At 35.7% G+C, this 19,976-nt stretch overlaps 1 protein-coding gene across 1 annotated transcript in view; it reads left to right on the forward strand.

The window, feature by feature from the left end:
- Positions 1–19,976, forward strand: part of LOC128647018 (sodium-dependent serotonin transporter-like) — a 188,449-nt gene that overhangs the window by 139,992 nt on the left and 28,481 nt on the right. The window contains exons 12-13 of the mRNA XM_053699831.1: positions 7,161–7,260; positions 12,771–12,871. Of these exons, the coding sequence (XP_053555806.1) occupies positions 7,161–7,260; positions 12,771–12,871 (201 nt within the window). The remainder of the gene's footprint in view (positions 1–7,160; positions 7,261–12,770; positions 12,872–19,976) is intronic.

Consider the following 19,976-nt stretch of genomic DNA (forward strand, 5'->3'; position numbering starts at 1 on the left):
ACTGCTATTCATCACAGGATAATCACAGGATAATCTCTATATCTCTAACGGGTCTGAGAAGAGATTAAAAAAAAAGAGAGTAAAAAATAAAGTTCTCATACAAGACAGCAAGCATGGATTCTGCTATACTTGTCTAAAGTTCAGTTAATAAAGACTAGTAAGTAGATTTATTATGCAGTGGATGCTGCATTCTACGCCCATCGTAAAACCGCTGCTCCTTAACCTCTCAGCTACCTTTTAGGTAGCAGACTGAAATCATCCCGATTCGATCTGGATGATTGACATCCCCTGCTATCGGCCGATTGGCCGCTGTTAATCAGAGGACGGCATTGGACAAGCATTTCACTAGAAATGCTTGTGTAATAATAAATACAGACAGCATATGCTGTCGGCATTTAGCAAGATCAAGCAAATTATGTCCTCTCGACCTATGTCAAATCTACCCGTATGTCATTTATATCCATGTTAAAAATCACCCAACGTCTATATTATAGATAAAAGTGGCATTACACGAAATGGCAAAACAGAATAATAGAACTGTCCCCTGACAAGGAATTCAGCCCCATTATGGGACTGTATTGTTAGTTTATAAACATACTATGTATATGTATTGTACAGGTATATGATCATACTAAGGTTTACTTGGAATTTAAATAAGGGGGGAATGTACATGTTTACATCCAGAATAGCGCAGATAAAATGTTGTGGTCCCTGATTACTGAAGTTCATTCTGAAATAATGACATTTACAAATTTGAAGGAGCAAGAGAGAACAATGGCCTAGATTCAATAAAGCTTGTTCGTGAAACTAATATCTCACTGAAGAAGCTTGGTGCAACACCACTGATCAAAAATGTTGAGATACAAAGAAATGTTCCCCTCGTCATAGCAGCCAGTGGTGACGTCAGCTCCATTAAAATAAGGTTCTACTTCTATTCCCGCCATGTAAAACTACAAAAAAATGTCAAAGATAAAATAAGGGCCTCAATAAAACAATCCACTCTAAAATGTTCAAAAGAGAAAACTTGAAAATTTTTAAAGAAAATAAAAATAAGAAAGAGACAATCTTGTCATGGGCAATGGCATCTTTCTAAATTAAGAATGCTGAGACATGGTTTAGGTGAAAATCCTGACAATGCCTAAAAAACGTCATAGAACGCCCCTCTTTGTTTGCGGTTGTAAGATTGCTGATATAAATACCATTCTATCTAGCAAGACTACTTTCACTTAACAAAACAGCAAATATTTAAAGAGTCATGAAACCCAACATTTTTCTTTCATGATTCAGATAGAACATACCATTTTAAACAACATTACAATTTACTTCTATTATCTAATTTGCTTCATTTTTTAGGTATTCATTGTTGAAGAAATAGCAATGAACATGGGGGGAGCCAATAACACAAGGCATCAATGTGCAGCCACCAATCAGCAGCTACTGAGCCTATTTAGATATGATTTTCAATAAAGGATATCAAAAGAATGAAGCAAATTATATAATAGGGGGTCGATTTATCAACCTGTCAATGTTGCTAATTCCGTGCGAGCTTTCAGGCAAGAAGCAGCGGTCATAAGACCACTGCTCCTTAACTCGTCCGTCACCTCTGAGGTGGCGGACAGCAATCAGCCCGATCAGATACAATCGTGAACATTGACACGCCCTGCTAGCGGCCAATTTTAAGCAACTTTCCAATTTACTCCTATTATCAATTTTTCTTCGATTCTTGCTAATTCTATTTGAAAACGCAGGAATGAAAGCTTTAGAGACGGCCTATTTTTTTGTTCAGTACCCTGGATAGGGCTTGCTGATTGGTGCTTGCATTTAGCCATCCAAATAGCAAGCGCAACCCAGGTTCTCAACCTAAAATGGGCCGGCTCCAAAACTTTTAATCCTGCTTTTTTAAATAGAGATAGGAACAAAGAAAATTTGATAATAGAAGTAAGTTAGAAAGCTGCTTCAAATTGCATGCTCTATCCAAACCATGAAAGAAAAAAATGTGGGTTTAACATCCCTTTAAGGTTAGGAAAACCCATTAGAAAATAAAGGTGAAATGAGCATCAATGAATTCCCAACATGAGCTTGTCTGAACAACAAGTCTCCTCAGCAGGATTATCAGTATCTATTAATCTAACTCAAATTTACCATTAATTCACAAGCAACACTGCCCTCAGTGCTATTTCAAATAAAAAATAACTGTTCAGCACTCAGTGGAGTCAGTCCATGCAAGCTGCTAGGGTCTATACCAAAACCCACAATATACAGTAAAAAGTCCAAACTGCAGCAGCACTGTATAAAAGTTGTATTCAAGCCACAAAATTACAACGTTTCGGACAAGTGTCCTTAATCATGTATAAGGTAACACTGATACAAAGCACTTAATATACCTATAACCCCTCCCACCTAATCAGAAAACCACCTGTCTATACATATCAACATCATAACAATTCTTAGCTCCCCCTAGTGTGCACATACCATATTATTCATTATATTATATAGATATATTTTATATCCTACTTTATATAGAGATACCAAACATATATCGTTCTATTCCATCCTAGGCACAAAATTAACACAAAACAAGGGTATCCAATGATTATATATCACATAACAGGTTCTAGACCCAAAATATAGAGCATAAAGTCTCTAATGGAAGTGCGAATATGGATAAAATGGTAATTAGAGTCCAGGAGCAGTAAAGGAACACATCAGATCAGGCAGCACTCTTGATGGCGAAAACGGATGGAGAAACCTGTAAATACAGAACAAGAGAGGCACCTCATGGAACAGTATCGTCTTATGCAGAGAAGTAAGCATACATAGCAGCCAGCAGCGGGGGGTACTCACAAGATAAGCGGAACAAACGTGTGCCTCACAGCACAGGACGGAACCTAAAGTCACCCATCAGACAAACACACTGGAACCTGCACGTGGAGACCGGTATCCAATCAACGATAACCCAAGGCCAACGTTACGGTGGGAGCCGTCCTTAGTTTTTGTCCCTGTATAGATGGTGTATGGTCGTCAAAAGTAGTTTGGAGGAGTACCCCATTCCTAAGCTGGCCACGTAATCCGCGTCACAGCTATGTATGCTTACTTCTCTGCATAAGACGATACTGTTCCATGAGGTGCCTCTCTTGTTCTGTATTTACAGGTTCTAGACTCCCATATTATATCCTTTACAGGAATTAAAGGGATGATTATTCAAAAAACACTCCAATCCATTTCTCTATTCATGCCACCTGGCCACATAGTACCAAGTGTGTAAATCCAAAATAGTTATCTCTGTTTGAGTCTTTTCTCCCTATTCCCCCCCTCCTAGGCTTCTCTACATGATCATTTATTTGAAACCTTATTTGGCTGAGGCTATGTCCAACTCTCAAAAAATGATGTGCCACTGGTGCATCCAGTATTCCTATCCTTATACTGCTTTTATGCTGATTCATCCTTTCACGCACCTTACGGGTGGTCTCTCCTACATAACCCATACCCCCTAATCTAAAACTTTTTGTCAGTACATGGGTGGGTAAATGTAGAAACCCGGCATCATATTATTGCAGTTGGTAAAATTGAGGCAGGGAAAACACCCATTGTTATTTTTACCAATGTAACTCTGCACCTTTTTCTTACCTGGGCCTATATCTGCTATTACAAGAGTATCTTTTAAATTTCTACACTTCTTGTATGCTGGCATAGGAAATTCCTGAAACTCCCTTATATCAGGATTACAATCACTCAATATATTCCAATGCTTCCGTATAATCCCATGTATTTTACCACTAAGAGGAGAAAAATGACTAACAAAGACCATCCTATTAATTTTTTCTTTCGCTTTATACTTTTGTTCTAACAGCTTCTGTCTAGGGGTCTCCAATGCATTATTTATACCCTCCTGTATCAGCTTTGGTGGATATCCTCTCCTTACAAATGCACCCCCAATCTCACTTAGTCTCTGACATGCCATATCTTCATCTGATACTATGCGCCTCACACGCAAAAACTGACTTTTTGGCAAAGACAGAGTGAGAGTGGGGGTGTGTGCATTATTGTAATGTAGTAAGTTGTTGCAGTCTGTTTCCTTTCTGTACAGGTCTACTGATAAACTATTCCCTGATTTGTACACTTTGGTATCTAAAAACCTGATACTCTCTTCACTATGGACAAGTTTAAATTTAATATTAAAGGTAGCACTATTCAAATTCTCAAAGAACTTCTCCAGGGTTCCAATGTCGCCCAACCACAGTCCGAACACATCGTCAATATAGCGCCACCATGTGTGACTATACACCACATGCTCTTCGAACACATTCATAAAAATATTTGCATATGTGGGGGCGACATTGGTACCCATGGCTGTGCCCTGGAGTTACAAAAAATATTCTTCCTGGAAAAGGAAATAATTACATCTAAGTACAATACCTAGTAACTCTAGAATAAATTGTCTCTGCATCTCACTTATTCCTCCATAATTGCAAAGCATCATATTAACTGCTCCAATACCTGCCTCATGAGTAATTGATGTGTATAAACTCACCACATCCATACTGTACAAGATGCCTTTGCCTTCACTCAAAATTAAACCTTGTATTTTATTCAGGAAATCCTGTGTCTCTGATTTAGGAATTTGATCCTACAAATGGTCTTAAATATTTGTCTAAAAAGATTGATGAATTGGACAGGATGGACCCATTTCCAGCCACTATAGGGCGTCCTGGTGGAGCTGTTCTGTCCTTATGAATTTTTTTGTAAAGTGTATAGGACAGGTGTGATTTCCTCAGTCTCCATTAAGAATTTAGCCACATCCTGCCCAATGATACCACCTCTTTCAGCCTTAGAAACACAGTTTTCCACCTCCTTTTTAATATCAAATTTTGGATTTGTGGTTAACAATTTATACACTCTCTCATCAGTCAATTGTGTTTTAATCTCCCGGACATAATAATCTTTATCTAGAAGGACAGTGGCCCCTCCCTTGTCCGCTCCTTTAATAATAATCCCTTTATTATCACTCAATTTCAAAGCATTCTTGTCCCTTTTGGTAAAATTACAATTCACCTTTTTGTTAATCTTAATGATTATATGAAATTACTTTTATTCCTTAATTTTAATGCAGATAAATTGAGTAAATAATTGCATACATTCTCAATTGAAGGTGACACATTACAGCCTGAAAAAAAACTTTTCAATTTTATTGATCTAAAGAACCTATTTAAATCTTTGCACAGTTCAAACATATTACAATCATCTGTGGGACAAAATGATAGTCCTTTGTTAAGAACCCACTCCTCTTCCACGATTAACTGCGCTCTGCTTAGGTTCACAGTCATTTCTTGTGGCTGCGAGTCACAGCACGATTCTTGCTGCCACTCATACTGGCCCCCTTTGTGTCTGAGGTGGCGCTTCCCACCTCTGCGTGTCTGACTTCTCCCTCTGAGTCCCCTGAAACCGACTCGGATGAGGAACTTGTGGTGTATAGTCACCCTTTATTTATTAAATAAGGTGCCACATGGTGGCGCTATATTGACGATGTGTTCGGACTGTTGTTGGGCGACATTGGAACCATGAAGAAGTTCTTTGAGGATTTGAATAGTGCTACCCTGAATATTAAATTTAAACTTGTCCATAGTGAAGAGAGTATCAATTTTTTAGATACCAAAGTGTACAACTCAGGGAATAGTTTATCAGTAGACCTGTACAGAAAGGAAACAGACTGCAACAACTTACTACATTACAATAGTGCACCCCCCCCCACTCTCACTCGGTCTTTGACAAAAAGTCAGTTTTTGCGAGTGAGGCGCATAGTATCAGATGAAGATATGGCATGTCAGAGACTAAGTGAGATTGGGGGTGCATTTGTAAGGAGAGGATATCCACCAAAGCTGATACAGGAGGGTATAAAAAATGCATTGGAGACCCCTAGACAGAAGCTGTTGGAACAAAAGGATAAAGCGAAAGAAAAAAATGGATAGGATGGTCTTTGTTAGTCATTTTTCTCCTCTTAGTGGTAAAATACAAGGGATTATACGGAAGCATTGGAATATATTGAGTGATTGTAATCCTGATATAAGGGAGTTTCAGGAATTTCCTATGGCAGCATACAAGAGGTGTAGAAATATAAAAGATACTCTTGTAAGAGCAGATATAGGCCCAGGTAAGAAAAAGGTGCAAAGTTACATTGGTAAAAAGAACAGTGGGTGTTTTCCCTGCCTCCATTGTACCAACTGCAATAATATGATGCAGGGTTCTACATTTACCCACCCATGTACTGGCAAAAAGTTTTGGATTAGGGGGAATTTTACCTGTAATACAGAATATGCTGTGTACCTAATCAAATGCACATGTGGGTAGGGTTATGTAGGAGAGACCACCCGTAAGGTGAGTGAAAGGATGAATCAGCATAAAAGCAGTATAAGGACAGGAATACTGGATGCACCAGTGGCACATCATTTTTTGAGAGTTGGACACAGCCTCGGCCAAATAAGGTTTCAAATAATTGATCATGTAGAGAAGCCTAGGAGGGGGGGAATAGGGAGAAAAGACTCAAACATTAATAATCATCCCTTTAATTCCTGTAAAGGATATAATATGGGGGTCAAGAACCTGTTATGTGATATATAATCATTGGATACCCTTGTTTTGTGTTAATTTTGTGCCTAGGATGGAATAGAACGATATATGTTTGGTATCTCTATATAAAGTAGGATATAAAATATATCTATATAATATAATGAATAATATGGTATGTGCACACTAGGGGGAGCTAAAAATTGTTATGATGTGGATATGTATAGACAGGTGGCTTTCTGATTAGGTGGGAGGGGTTACAGGTATATTAAGTGCTTTGTATCAGTGTTACCTTATACATGATTAAGGACACTTGTCCGAAACGTTGTAATTTTGTGGCTTGAATACAACTTTTATACAGTGCTGCTGCAGTTTGGACTTTTTGCCCTCAGTGCTATGGGATGAAGCATCTATCTGGCTTTATAAACATCTTGCCTGTGTAATATGTGATCTCTGCTCACTCAGCTAATATCTGCATGCAAAGGTTTAAAAATAGGTGCTATTTAGCCCTGCTACATGATTTGGGCCATTTCCATTTTCAATGTGACTTTGTAATACGACATTTCTTACTAATAGTCTTTTTGGCTGATTTCTATTAGGGTGGAGCATACGTTGTAAAACTTCTGGAGGAATTTGGTGCCGGTTGTTCTATCATTGCTGTTGTGTTTTTAGAGGCGATTGCTGTATCATGGTTTTATGGTAAGAAAATGTGTTACACTGTTTTCATTCTTATTAACAACTAAATAATGTTAAGTAATTGCAGTAATGGTTTCTTTTGTACTGGCAAACTATTTGGTTTTGACTATATATATTTGTATAGGTCCAGATGTTTTGTTTTACAAAGAACCTGCAAATTGCATTTAATTATAGTAGATATAAACCTATACTCCAGTCTATCACAATTACTATGCAAGAGCATCATACTATGGCACCTACTTATCAAGCCATCAACTTACTTGCATTCGACGGCACCAATACGCTGGCCTAAGATCGCCTAACATCGCTGCCGCGGACCTGAATACCTTCTCCAAAATTATCAAAAAAGCTGTCAAAAAGGGCGATGAGCAGCTGACTGTTGTTAACTAACAGTCATCGATCTCGCTGCTCTTCAGCTTTTTCACAGCTTTATTGGTACCCTGTCACTAAACACCCACACTATACTATACTGTTTACCCCCTGTACCGCCACTCCCGGAGCCCACCGCAACTCTAATAAATGTATTACCCCTAAACCGCCGCTCACGCACCCCGCCGCAACTAAATAAAGTGTTTAACCCCTAAACCGCCGCTCCCGGAGCACACCGCCACCTACATTATACTTATTAACCCCTAATCTGCCGCCCCCTACACCACCGCCACCTACATTATATTTATTAACCCCTAATCTGCCCCCTCTACACCGCCGCCACTATATTAAATGTATTAACCCCTAAACCTAAGTCTAACCCTAACACCCCCTAACTTAAATACAATTTAAATAAATCTAAATAAATATTCCTATCATTAAATAAATTATTCCTATTTAAAACTAAATACTTACCTATAAAATAAACCCTAAGCTAGCTACAATATAACTAATAGTTACATTGTAGCTAGCTTAGGGTTTAGTTTTATTTAACAGGCAAGTTTGTATTAATTTTAACCAGGTACAATAGTTATTAAATAGTTGTTAACTATTTAATAACTTCCTAGTTAAAATAAATACAAATATACCTGTAAAATAAAACCTAACCTAAGTTACAATTACACCTAACACTACACTATAATTAAATTCCCTAAACTAAATACAATTAAATACAATTAAATAAAATTATTAAGTACAAAAACAAACAAACACTAAATTACACCTAATCTTATCCCCCTAACAAAATAAAAAAGCCCCCCCAAAATAGAAAACAAACCCTACCCTACACTAAATTACAAATAGGGCCTTTTGCGGGGCATTGCCCCAAAGTAATCAGCTTTTTTATCTGTAAAAAAAAATTACAAACCCCCGCCCCACCACCCACACAACCAACCCTACTCTAAAACCCACCCAATACCCCCTTAAAAAACCTAACACTAACCCCTTGAAGATCACCCAACCGGGCCGAAGTCCTCAACGAATCCGGCAGAAGTGGTCCTCCAGATGGGCAGAAGTGGTCCTCCAGACGGGCAGAAGTCTTCATCCAGACGGCATCTTCTATCTTCATCCATCCGGCGCGGAGCAGGCCCATCTTCAAGACATCCGACGCGGAGCATCCTCTTCTGACGACGTCTTCTTATTGAATGAAGGTACCTTTAAGTGACGTCATCCAAGATGGTGTCCCTTCAATTCCAATTGGCTGATAGAATTCTATCAGCCAATCGGAATTAAGGTAGAAAAAATCCTATTGGCTAATGCAATCAGCCAATAGGATTTAAGTTCAATCCTATTGGCTGATCCAATCAGCCAATAGGATTGAGCTTGCATTCGATTGGCTGTTCCAATGGTAAGCCTAGTTTCATTTATTATCTTTATTTAAACAATCTACACTATTGCGCCTTTCTTTTACAGAAGGACTGCTCAGGGTTTCACATACACCCTTCAAGAGAATTTTTAGTTAAGCACATAGTTGTAAGAAACCAATATAAGCATTAATGATTCAAGCATTTAGGTGCAGGATACCACTAGGTGGTAAACACTATTAGGAGGATTGATTGTATGTCATTGACAATTCATCTTAAAATACAGGCCAGGAATTACCATTCTCTTGTGTTAAGCACATAGTTGCAAAGATCCAATATAAGAATTAAACTGCTGAACACGGACCCAAGCACTTAGATGCAGGATACCACTAGGTGGTAAACATTATTAGAAGGATTTACTGTTTACCATTGACGATTCATCTTAAGTACAGGCCAGAAATCACCATTTTCCCCTGGGAATCTTTTAAAAACCTATGTTAATGGTCGTTGTTTTAAATATTCACTGTTATTAAGTATTTTTAGGCACATGGATCCATGTTTTTATGTACTGTAATTTTGATAGGTTGTATAATAAATTGTATTAATGTATTAATATATTGATACACTTTTTACCACTTCAGACCCCGCCTCTGTTAGGTTGGCAATTCTCCCCACCATTTGACTTTCTTTAGTTGACATCTGGGGGTCAATTATTCAAAGCCTAAGGGTGTCCTCATAGCAGGCGCTAGGTGTATATCACTGTAAATACATATAACATATTCTGCTATGTGTAGAACATTGGAATGTGAAATATTTACAGTACATACACAATATAACACTTTATTAAATATGAATATTGCATAAATATGCTTTTTTATCTACTTGACTGCAAAGGGTTCCAGTGCACTTATATATATGTCTATATATTTATACATATGTATTTGTGTGTTTATATGTCTATATATTTATACATATGTATTTGTGTGTTTATATGTCTATATATTTATACATATGTATTTGTGTGTTTATATGTCTATATATTTATATTTACATATGTATATATATGTATGTGTATGTCTATATGTCTGTTAATACATATATACACATATAAATACATATGTACACACATATAAACATATACAGTATATATATATATATATATATATACATACACATACATATTTAGACATGTATATATGTATCTTTATGTTAAAGCCATTTGCAGCCTTTCTTTTCTAACCAGAGCTCTGTGATCGCTCTATCCTGACGCGCGTTAACTTTAATTGCGCTCAAGCAATCGCGTTTACTTTCAACTTGTAATATAAGCGATACACCCAACACGCGCAAACACCCACGATAAACCCCTTTTCGCTTACGCATAACTGTTAGCACGCTACTCGTACTCTGGCCCTATGTTTTTTTTTTAATTCATTTAACAATTAATATCAATTCATGGCATGTGTGCAATTAATAATTCCATAGAACAGTAAGATACGTGGCAGTTTTAAGGCAAAATTAAACTTTCATGATACAGATAGAGCATTCCATTGCAATGTAGTTCCTTGAAAAACCAGGAGAAACAAAAGTTGAAGCTAAGAGAGGTGTTCTGATCCAAGAGAAGGAATCAGCTGTTTTTAAGAGGCATCACATTGAGCTGTACCAGTTGTTTTACAGCGTATACTGAATTACTGAAGTATAACCTTAAAACCCAAATTTTTCCTTTCATGATTTAGAAAAACATGCAATTTCAAACAACTTTCTAATTTACTTCAATTATCTAATTTGCTGCGTTCTCTTGATATCCTTTTCTGAAAAGCATATCTAGATAGGCTCAGAAGCTGCTGATTGGTGGCTGCACATAGATGCTTTGTGTGATTGGCTCACCTATGGGCACAGCTATTTCTTTAACAAATTATATCTAATGAATGAAGAAAATTATATAATAGAAGTAAATTGTAATGTTGTTTAAAATTGTATTCTCTATCCGAATTATGAAAGAAAATTTTGAGGTTTCCGGTCCCTTAAATGTGGGTTTAATGTCCTTTTAAATGTCTGCTACCAGTATATACCTCTTTTATGTGCTATAACTGTTTGTATACAATAAATATTTGAAGAAGAAGAATCTAGTTACTTACTGGGATTTTTATAATAGCTGTAGTGGCTCTGAGAAATGTGAGTATTGGTGTCGATCAGCTCATATATCAAAAGCACAAGTTGTTACAGTGTTATGCTATGAAGGGCTGTTCTTTTTCTCTTTCAGGGTCGCTTATCCTATTGTGGAAATTTTAAAATAAAAGGACAATTGGTCATATTTTTAATATCAATTTATTTAGTGATTGTATTTTATTTTATATTATGTGTGCACTCTGTTTACATTGTGCACATTTTTTTTATTAAAAGTACAGTTCTTTTCTGTGTGTTCTAATCAGTGGTTTGTGACACTTTTTAATTTTTAAACAACTTTCCCATTTAGACCTGTAATCTATCTTACTTTGTTCTCTTACTTTGTTAAAAAGCATAGGCTCATAAGCTACAAAGTACTACCGGGAGCTAGCTGAACACAGCGGGTGTGCCAATCAGCAGCTAGCTCCCAGTAGTGCATTGCTACTCTTTCTACAAAGGATACCAAGAGAATTACTCAAATTTGATAACAGAAGAAAATTGGTCATTTTAAAGAGATAGGAAATGCAAAATTATTTACATTTTTAAATGTGTTTTGTTCTCTTGTTATCCCTTGTTGTAAAAGAATACTCACATAACCTTCACTAGTGGGAGCTAACTGCTGATTGGTGCCTGCACAAATGTATGTCTTGTGATTGGCTAACTAGATGTGTTCAGCTAGCTGTCAATGTTCCTTCAGCAAAGGATAACACGAGAATGAAGCAAATTTGATAATAGAAGTAAATTGGAAAGTTGATTAAAATTGTATGTTCTATCTGAATCAAGAAATACAATATGGGGTTTTCCTGTCTCTTTAATTTTTAGTTGAATTATAGCATGTCTTTTTTTGACTATTATTGCCCTTTAACCCCTTAATGAGCGACGTACACTAAACGTCCATGATCGTTAAGGGTTTAACTAGCGCAGCTTCACTCACAGCAGCAAAGCTCTGCTAGTACTGCATGCCTTACTTCCGAAGGCATTCAGATATAGCGCAGTCTTGCCGACATCTGCAAGACCTGCTCTAAATCCGGCAGAGTATGTGAACGACCACTGATGTACAGGGATATGTCAGCGGCCATTAAGGGGTTAAATCTTTTTTTATAATTGGCATGTTTAAACCTCAAAATATTAATTGTAATCATAAATGAAAATTATAATGAGCATTTGCAATTTGTGTACAAGTTGTGATTGGAACTATCTTTTTCCTCTTTTTATTTAAAAGCATGAAAACTGAGCATGCAACTAAAAACAGACAAAAACACACAAAAATGGGTTTCCAACAGCTGCAAGGTGTAGAATTTGAAAAGTCCAGTGATCAGCAGCTGTAAATTTGTTTTTCTTATGGATTAGAATAAGTTTTGAATTTACCTCTTGAGAGTAAAATGTGAGGTTATCAGGCCACAAATGCATTTGAAAACTGAGATAAATGGGTTATTGTAGGATTTTCAAATTAATTGGAATGGGCACTTCACATGGAAATTCTGATGCATTGGAATAGCTGTCATAAATGTAAGATTAGATTTCACCGAATCATTATGAGAGTTGTCAATGAAAGCTTCTCTGTCAGTAATATTGTCCCTGTTAAAGCAAAAATCATGCATAAAATGATTTCCTTTACAGGAATAAATAGGTTCTGCGATGATGTAAAATCCATGCTGGGGTTTTCTCCCGGAATCTTTTGGAGAGTTTGCTGGATAGCTATCAGCCCAGCATTTCTTGCAGTAAGTATAAGGTTCAATTTATTTTTTGATTTGTTGTAAATGTTATCTAAGATACAGTGTGTATTGTGTGTATTTCAAGTTAAAAGTAAAAATGTTTGCCGTGAGCAAAACCAGAAGCGCGATAACTTCAGACTTTAATGGAGAATAAAGAAGAAAAAAACCTAATACTTATTGCTCATGCACTAATCTGACAGGAGTTATTGATATTTCACATTCTAATGTTCTTCAAATACAGGAGAATGTTATTTTTATTTTAAATAAATAAATGTGTGCAAACCCAACAGGAATAAAAAAATTATTCATGTGCGCTAGTTATGAATACCAAATTCCAATGTACTTCACATAGAAAAAAATTTTTATTTTATTTTTTTAATATATATTTCTATATATAACTGATTAATGCTTTGTAAAATATTTATAAATATATATATATATATATGGGAGTCAAAGGGTAAACAGCGCTTATGGAGATTCTTAAAAACTGAATAATATTAAAATCTCGGCAGTGTTGGTGGGTAAAGAAAACAAAAAAAAAAAAAAAGGGAAGAGAAGTATATGAATATACGTATATATATTAGAGTCTTTGATAGGATATTGGAATCCTAGTGTAATGAAGGCGTAATAGATACCCTTACCAAAAGTTACCTCAATCCTATGAGGTAAGTTTGCCGCATTGGAGGATGTATCTAGTGGTTGAATGAATCCTGGATGTTCTGGTCTGTATAAAATCGCTGCCTCTTGGAGTAGAATGGGATGTGGGTCCCCTTTGTGCTGGTTTCTTTAGGAAACTTCCTGTATTTATTGCCTCTTGGAGCTTGGTTTTCTTGTCTTGGTATGAACTTTCTTGTCCAGATATATACCCAGAAAGACAGAAAACAGCAAAAATAGTGTAATACCGTTTTATTCAATAATAGTATAAAAATAACATATATCACACTCACATTTTATGTCCTCACTGGTATGAGGTATTATAACAGCACATAGGTTTAGAGGTGAATTCTCAGGTAGTTGTGTCCCAAGCCAGTCAGAAATTAAAGTTAGTATTCCTTAGATGTCACAAGTAGTGATTTCAGCCAAGTAAGATTATAGCAAATAACATATACGGTATATATTGCTAGTTTGGTCAGCAATCAGGGTTGTTAATGCAGATGTTAGCAATGCTGCATGCATAAATGGGTTAATACAGTGACACTCTGGCAGGTCAGGCAGTATATAGAGTTAGTAACAGAGCAGAAACTCAGTTCATACATAAAATGCAAGCTTTAAAAAACCAAACAGTTTAAAAGCAGTTTAAAAGTCAATAAAAAGGTAAATAATGTTACCCTAATAGTAGTACCCTAATAGTAATACCCTAACGCGTTTCAAAGGTTTATGTATCCTTCTTCCTCAGAGGGGTTTGTTGTGGTTTCAGGCGTGTGTTCTGTCCCTATTCATACCTACGGGGCGGCGGCACGCCCAGATGTAGGATGAATCCTATTGGTTCATGTGACCTACTGTCACGTAAGTGTATTTATAGTCAAAGGAGTATGTCCGTATATCTCACAGCTATTAAAGAGGTGCCTTAGGCTTACGGATTCTTATATACCTAATTTTAGTTGTTTCTTTATCCCCGTTTGTCCGCTATTTGCCTTTTGCGGTTCTGTTCTCAATACGGGTGACGTCATGCGCAGACGTCTTGGCTTCTAAGCGTGTCTCTCTGCATTCTGGGAAATGTAGTTGCTTTTCTATCCCATAGAACTGCATGATAGGGTACTCTGAGCCTAGTTGTCTCGGCTTCTAAGTGCTTTTTTAAGTCTGCTGGGAAATGTAGTCTATTTCAAATCCCATAGCTATATATAGTAATCAGTGCATAGTAGATTATTGAAGAGATCCAGATGTTTTTACATAAAAGTGCTACAGCTATATCTCCGTTTTGGATAATATATGACATATTTCATAGCTTATTGTAGTGGATAGTATGTCACAGACACAACACTTTAATGTTGGGTATATGTTAGTATACTAAAAAATTAGTATTACTGGTTTTCTGTTTTCCACTAATATGTCTACTGATATATATATAGATTCCACTGTGAATAGTGTATAGATTAATATAGTTATAGTGTTAGTTCCTATATGTTTGATTGGGTAGACTAAATACTGTAAATACTAATGTGATAGTAGATTTAAAGAGTAAGTCTTATAGTGAGTAAAGATTATGTATTAATTTAATAGAGGTTAATTTATTGGATTTACTGACTTATTAATAATAATATAGCTAAAGGAGGTAAAAATAACAAATAATATGATCTTTACTGTTCAAGGTATGCGGCTATATCTATGTCTCTGTTCAGACCCTTTGGAGTCATGGTCCCTAGTTTGTGAATCCAGAGGGTTTCCCTCCGTCTCAAATATAACTCTTTACTCATACCTTCTGGAGCTTCTCTGACTTGTTCAAGTATAGTGCCTTTGAGGCATGTAGGGTCAAGATTATGTTTTAATCTGAAGTGATTTGATACGCTGTGTTTCTTTAACCCATTTTCGATATTTCTAATATGTTCCAGTAGTCTCACCTTATAGGGTCTTATAGTACGACCTATGTATTGTAACTTGCAGTCACATTCTAGTAGGTATACTACATGGTCAGTTCTGCAATTTGTTAGTGTTTCTAGATCCCAAGTTTTGTTATCGACAGATGATGTAATTTGTTTAGTCGGTTTAGTTTTATTGTAATGGTGTTTGCATGATTCGCAATTTAGGCGATTGCATTTAAAAAATCCTTTTGTTTTATTGTGTAGCCAATTGGTGGTAGTTTTTATTGCTTTATTTTCCTTTAGTTTACTTGGAGCAATAATTGCCCTTAAATTAGTGCTTTTTCTGAATACTATTTTCGGATTTGTTATAGTTATTTCATTTAGGAGGATGTCCTTTTTGAGTATGTGCCAGTGTTTCTTAAGAATATTCTTTATTGTATTGGCTCCCTCATTGTATGTTGTTATCATCAATGGCACATTATTTTGTTTCTTATTTTTCTTTTTAATATTCTTAAGCATGTTATTTCTATCCATTCTTTTCACTTTATTAAAGGCTTTTTTCACATTTTCTCTTTTATAGCCCTTACTTAGTAGCTTACATTCTAAAGATTTGGCTTCTTTAATGAAGTCTGCCTCCCTTGAGCAATTTCTTTTTATGCGTTGAAATTGTCCATAGGGGATACTCTGTAGCCACGCTGGATGATGGCTACTATGTGCATTAAGATAGCTGTTGCTGTCTGTTGCTTTACTATACAATTTGGTCTGGATGTTGTTGTTTTCTATATATAGAATGAGATCTAGAAACTCGATCTCTGTATCATTTGTTTTGTCTGTAAATGATAGATTGAATGTATTAGTGTTCATGTATTTGACGAAGTCCTCTATGGAGTGGGTGTTATCTTTCTCCCATATTATTATGATATCGTCAATAAATCTAAGGAAGATCTTGATGTTTTTCATATAAGGATTATTATTCCATATATAGAGATCTTCCCACATGCCCATATAGAGGTTGGCATAGCTGGGGGCGAATTTCGTCCCCATTGCTGTGCCTCCTATTTGTAAATAGAAATCCTCTAAAAATTTAAAATAGTTTTTTTCTAATGTAAATAGTGCTGCATCTTTAATGAAAGTAATTTTATCTGTGTCTAGATTAGTAAGTTTGGTAAGCCAATAGTCTAGGGCCTGAATTCCTTTAATATGTGGGATGTTGGTATAAAGAGAGCTGACATCTAGAGTTAGCCAGCAGTAGTTCTCTTGCCATTCTGTAACTGTGAGTTTACTTATAGTGTCTGGGGTATCCCTGATGTGTGATTTCAATGTGGGTACTAACGGTTGGAGATAATAATCTATTAATTCCGATAACTTAGTAGTTAGTGATCCAATACCCGAAATAATTGGTCTTCCGGGAGGGTCAATTATAGATTTATGGATCTTGGGCATATGATAAAAGGTGGCTATTTTTGGTACGCTTACAGATAAGAAATTAAATTCATTGATGTTAATAATATTGTTATGTTTTGCATTATCCAATAGATCCATGTATTCTTTGAGAAAACGGTCTGTAGGATCTTGTTCTAATAATAGATAGGTTTTGGAATCTCCTAATAGTCTCTTAGCTTCTTTGATGTAATCTATCTTGTCTTGAATGATTATGCCTCCTCCCTTATCCGCCTCCCTTATGACAATATCATTGTTGTCTTTAATCTGTTTTAAAGTGTCTTTCTCTTTCTTTGTCAGATTATCATTATTGATCCTATATGTTTCGCACATTTTTTGGAGGTCCTCTTGTACTAATTTTTCGAATACCGGTATATAGTTCCCCTTTGATTGTGTGGGGCAAAAGGTGGATACTGGTTTAAAGTTAGAATTTGGAGGATATTTTACTGTAGCTGAAGTTGTTATAAACATGCTCTCATTTTGACTTTGTGTGTTGTTCTCCGATAACAATGATTCTAAGTTGATCAGAGTTTCTAGATCTTTATTGTCTACGTAATCTGTATTAAGTGTATCTAAATTTGTTATTCTTTCTTTTTGTGCCTTTTGGAAATGTCTGTTTAATGTTAATTTCCTGATATATTTGTGTAAATCGATGAACAAGTTAAATGGATTTGGACCTTTAGTTGGTGCAAATGCCAGTCCTTTTTTTAGGATATTCGATTCTGCTGGTGTCAAATTTATTTTAGTAGAAAGATTGAATATTTTCACTTCAGAAATAGTGTTATCAGGTAGTGTATCTACAGTTTTGTTGATCTTATTCTTTTTTGATTGTAGGCGTCTTCCTGCTCTACATCCCCGTCTCCTCCCTCTTCCCTTCTCCTTTTTTGTTGGTTTGTTTTTTTCCTCCAATGTGGAGTGTTTGGGGCTACTGTCACGGGGAGGGGTAGTAATGGTGCTCTGTGTTGAGGATGCTGTGAATGCTGCATGTGTTGTGGATTGTATGGGTGGTGAGGATGGTAGTTGTATGTCTGATGCGAATGATGCGGGTGAGGAGCATAGTTCTGATTCAGTATGTCGTAGTTGTGTCTCCTGTGATGTATTCTCTGGTTGTTTGAGTGATATGCATTCTGGTGTAGTGTATGTGGTGGTGGGCGTTGTCCTAAAAAATGTGTATTAGAGTATGTATTATGTTGTCTAGGTGTTGGTTGTCTGTTACTTAAAGGATCGGGGTAATTTCTGTTATTAGCTTTATAGGACTGTTGTTTATAGACATAATTCTTATACGGTGTTTTAATTTTATTTTTATTTTTAATTTTTTGTGGATAATTTACTGAGAAGCTGGGTGAATAAATTTCTTCGAAATTATCCTCATCTGGTCTCTCCTTTGGTTCATTGTTTATTTCGTTGTCTTTGAATTCATAGTTGAACCCCAAGTTCTGTGAGATATGTTCATCTTCTGTTATTTTATTATTGTGTAACTTTAAATCTTTTAAGAATTTGTCCCTTTTTCTATTTTCTACAACTTTTTCATGTCTTAATATTTTATTTTTATTTTCTCTGTCTAATTCATTATAGTAGACATCTCCTTTGAAATTATTAAGTCGTTGTCTAATATCTGTGATTTGTTCTGTTAATGTGTCTACTTTTTTATCTCTATATTTTATGAGTATGTTCATTAATGTGATTGAACATTTATGTAGAGCAGTGTCCCATTCTGAAAGTAATTCAATTTCAGTGTCCTCGAATATGGGCGTTTTTTCTAGTAATAAACCTTGTGGTACTATGTTATATTTGATGTACCTCTCCAGATTTAGACTATCATACCAATTCTGTAGTTGCTTTTTGCTTAATTTTTCTAATTTTTCAAAAAGTTTTTTAGGATTAGTGAGTTCTAAATTGGTTTCTAGAACTAGTTGTTCTTCATTAATGGATAGATTTCTAGTTTTTGCTTTAGGATCAAAGTATGCCCCATATTCGAGGTCCATACTAAAATTTGTAATGATATTAATTAGTACTAGCAGTAGTTATGTAAATATGTATGATATGAGTATGGTGGGTCTATGTCCAGCTGCAAGGAGTAACACAAATATCCTATTCTAAAGCAAAGATAGGAAATGTATGTATAGAATTAAGTAGAATGTTACCACTCAGTGTCAGTGAGTGGAAACAGGCGTTACTCAAGTAAATGCGCTAGTCAGAGGTATGAAAATCTCATAGAGCAGCTATGAAGGTACAAATATTGTATGATAGACTAAGTCTATACAATATAGGAACTACAGAATTGGTATGATAGTCTAAATCTGGAGAGGTACATCAAATATAACATAGTACCACAAGGTTTATTACTAGAAAAAACGCCCATATTCGAGGACACTGAAATTGAATTACTTTCAGAATGGGACACTGCTCTACATAAATGTTCAATCACATTAATGAACATACTCATAAAATATAGAGATAAAAAAGTAGACACATTAACAGAACAAATCACAGATATTAGACAACGACTTAATAATTTCAAAGGAGATGTCTACTATAATGAATTAGACAGAGAAAATAAAAATAAAATATTAAGACATGAAAAAGTTGTAGAAAATAGAAAAAGGGACAAATTCTTAAAAGATTTAAAGTTACACAATAATAAAATAACAGAAGATGAACATATCTCACAGAACTTGGGGTTCAACTATGAATTCAAAGACAACGAAATAAACAATGAACCAAAGGAGAGACCAGATGAGGATAATTTCGAAGAAATTTATTCACCCAGCTTCTCAGTAAATTATCCACAAAAAATTAAAAATAAAAATAAAATTAAAACACCGTATAAGAATTATGTCTATAAACAACAGTCCTATAAAGCTAATAACAGAAATTACCCCGATCCTTTAAGTAACAGACAACCAACACCTAGACAACATAATACATACTCTAATACACATTTTTTAGGACAACGCCCACCACCACATACACTACACCAGAATGCATATCACTCAAACAACCAGAGAATACATCACAGGAGACACAACTACGACATACTGAATCAGAACTATGCTCCTCACCCGCATCATTCGCATCAGACATACAACTACCATCCTCACCACCCATACAATCCACAACACATGCAGCATTCACAGCATCCTCAACACAGA

The sequence above is a fragment of the Bombina bombina genome, chromosome 2, assembly GCF_027579735.1.
Source record: "Bombina bombina isolate aBomBom1 chromosome 2, aBomBom1.pri, whole genome shotgun sequence".
In the NCBI taxonomy this organism is placed as follows: Eukaryota; Metazoa; Chordata; class Amphibia; order Anura; family Bombinatoridae; genus Bombina; species Bombina bombina.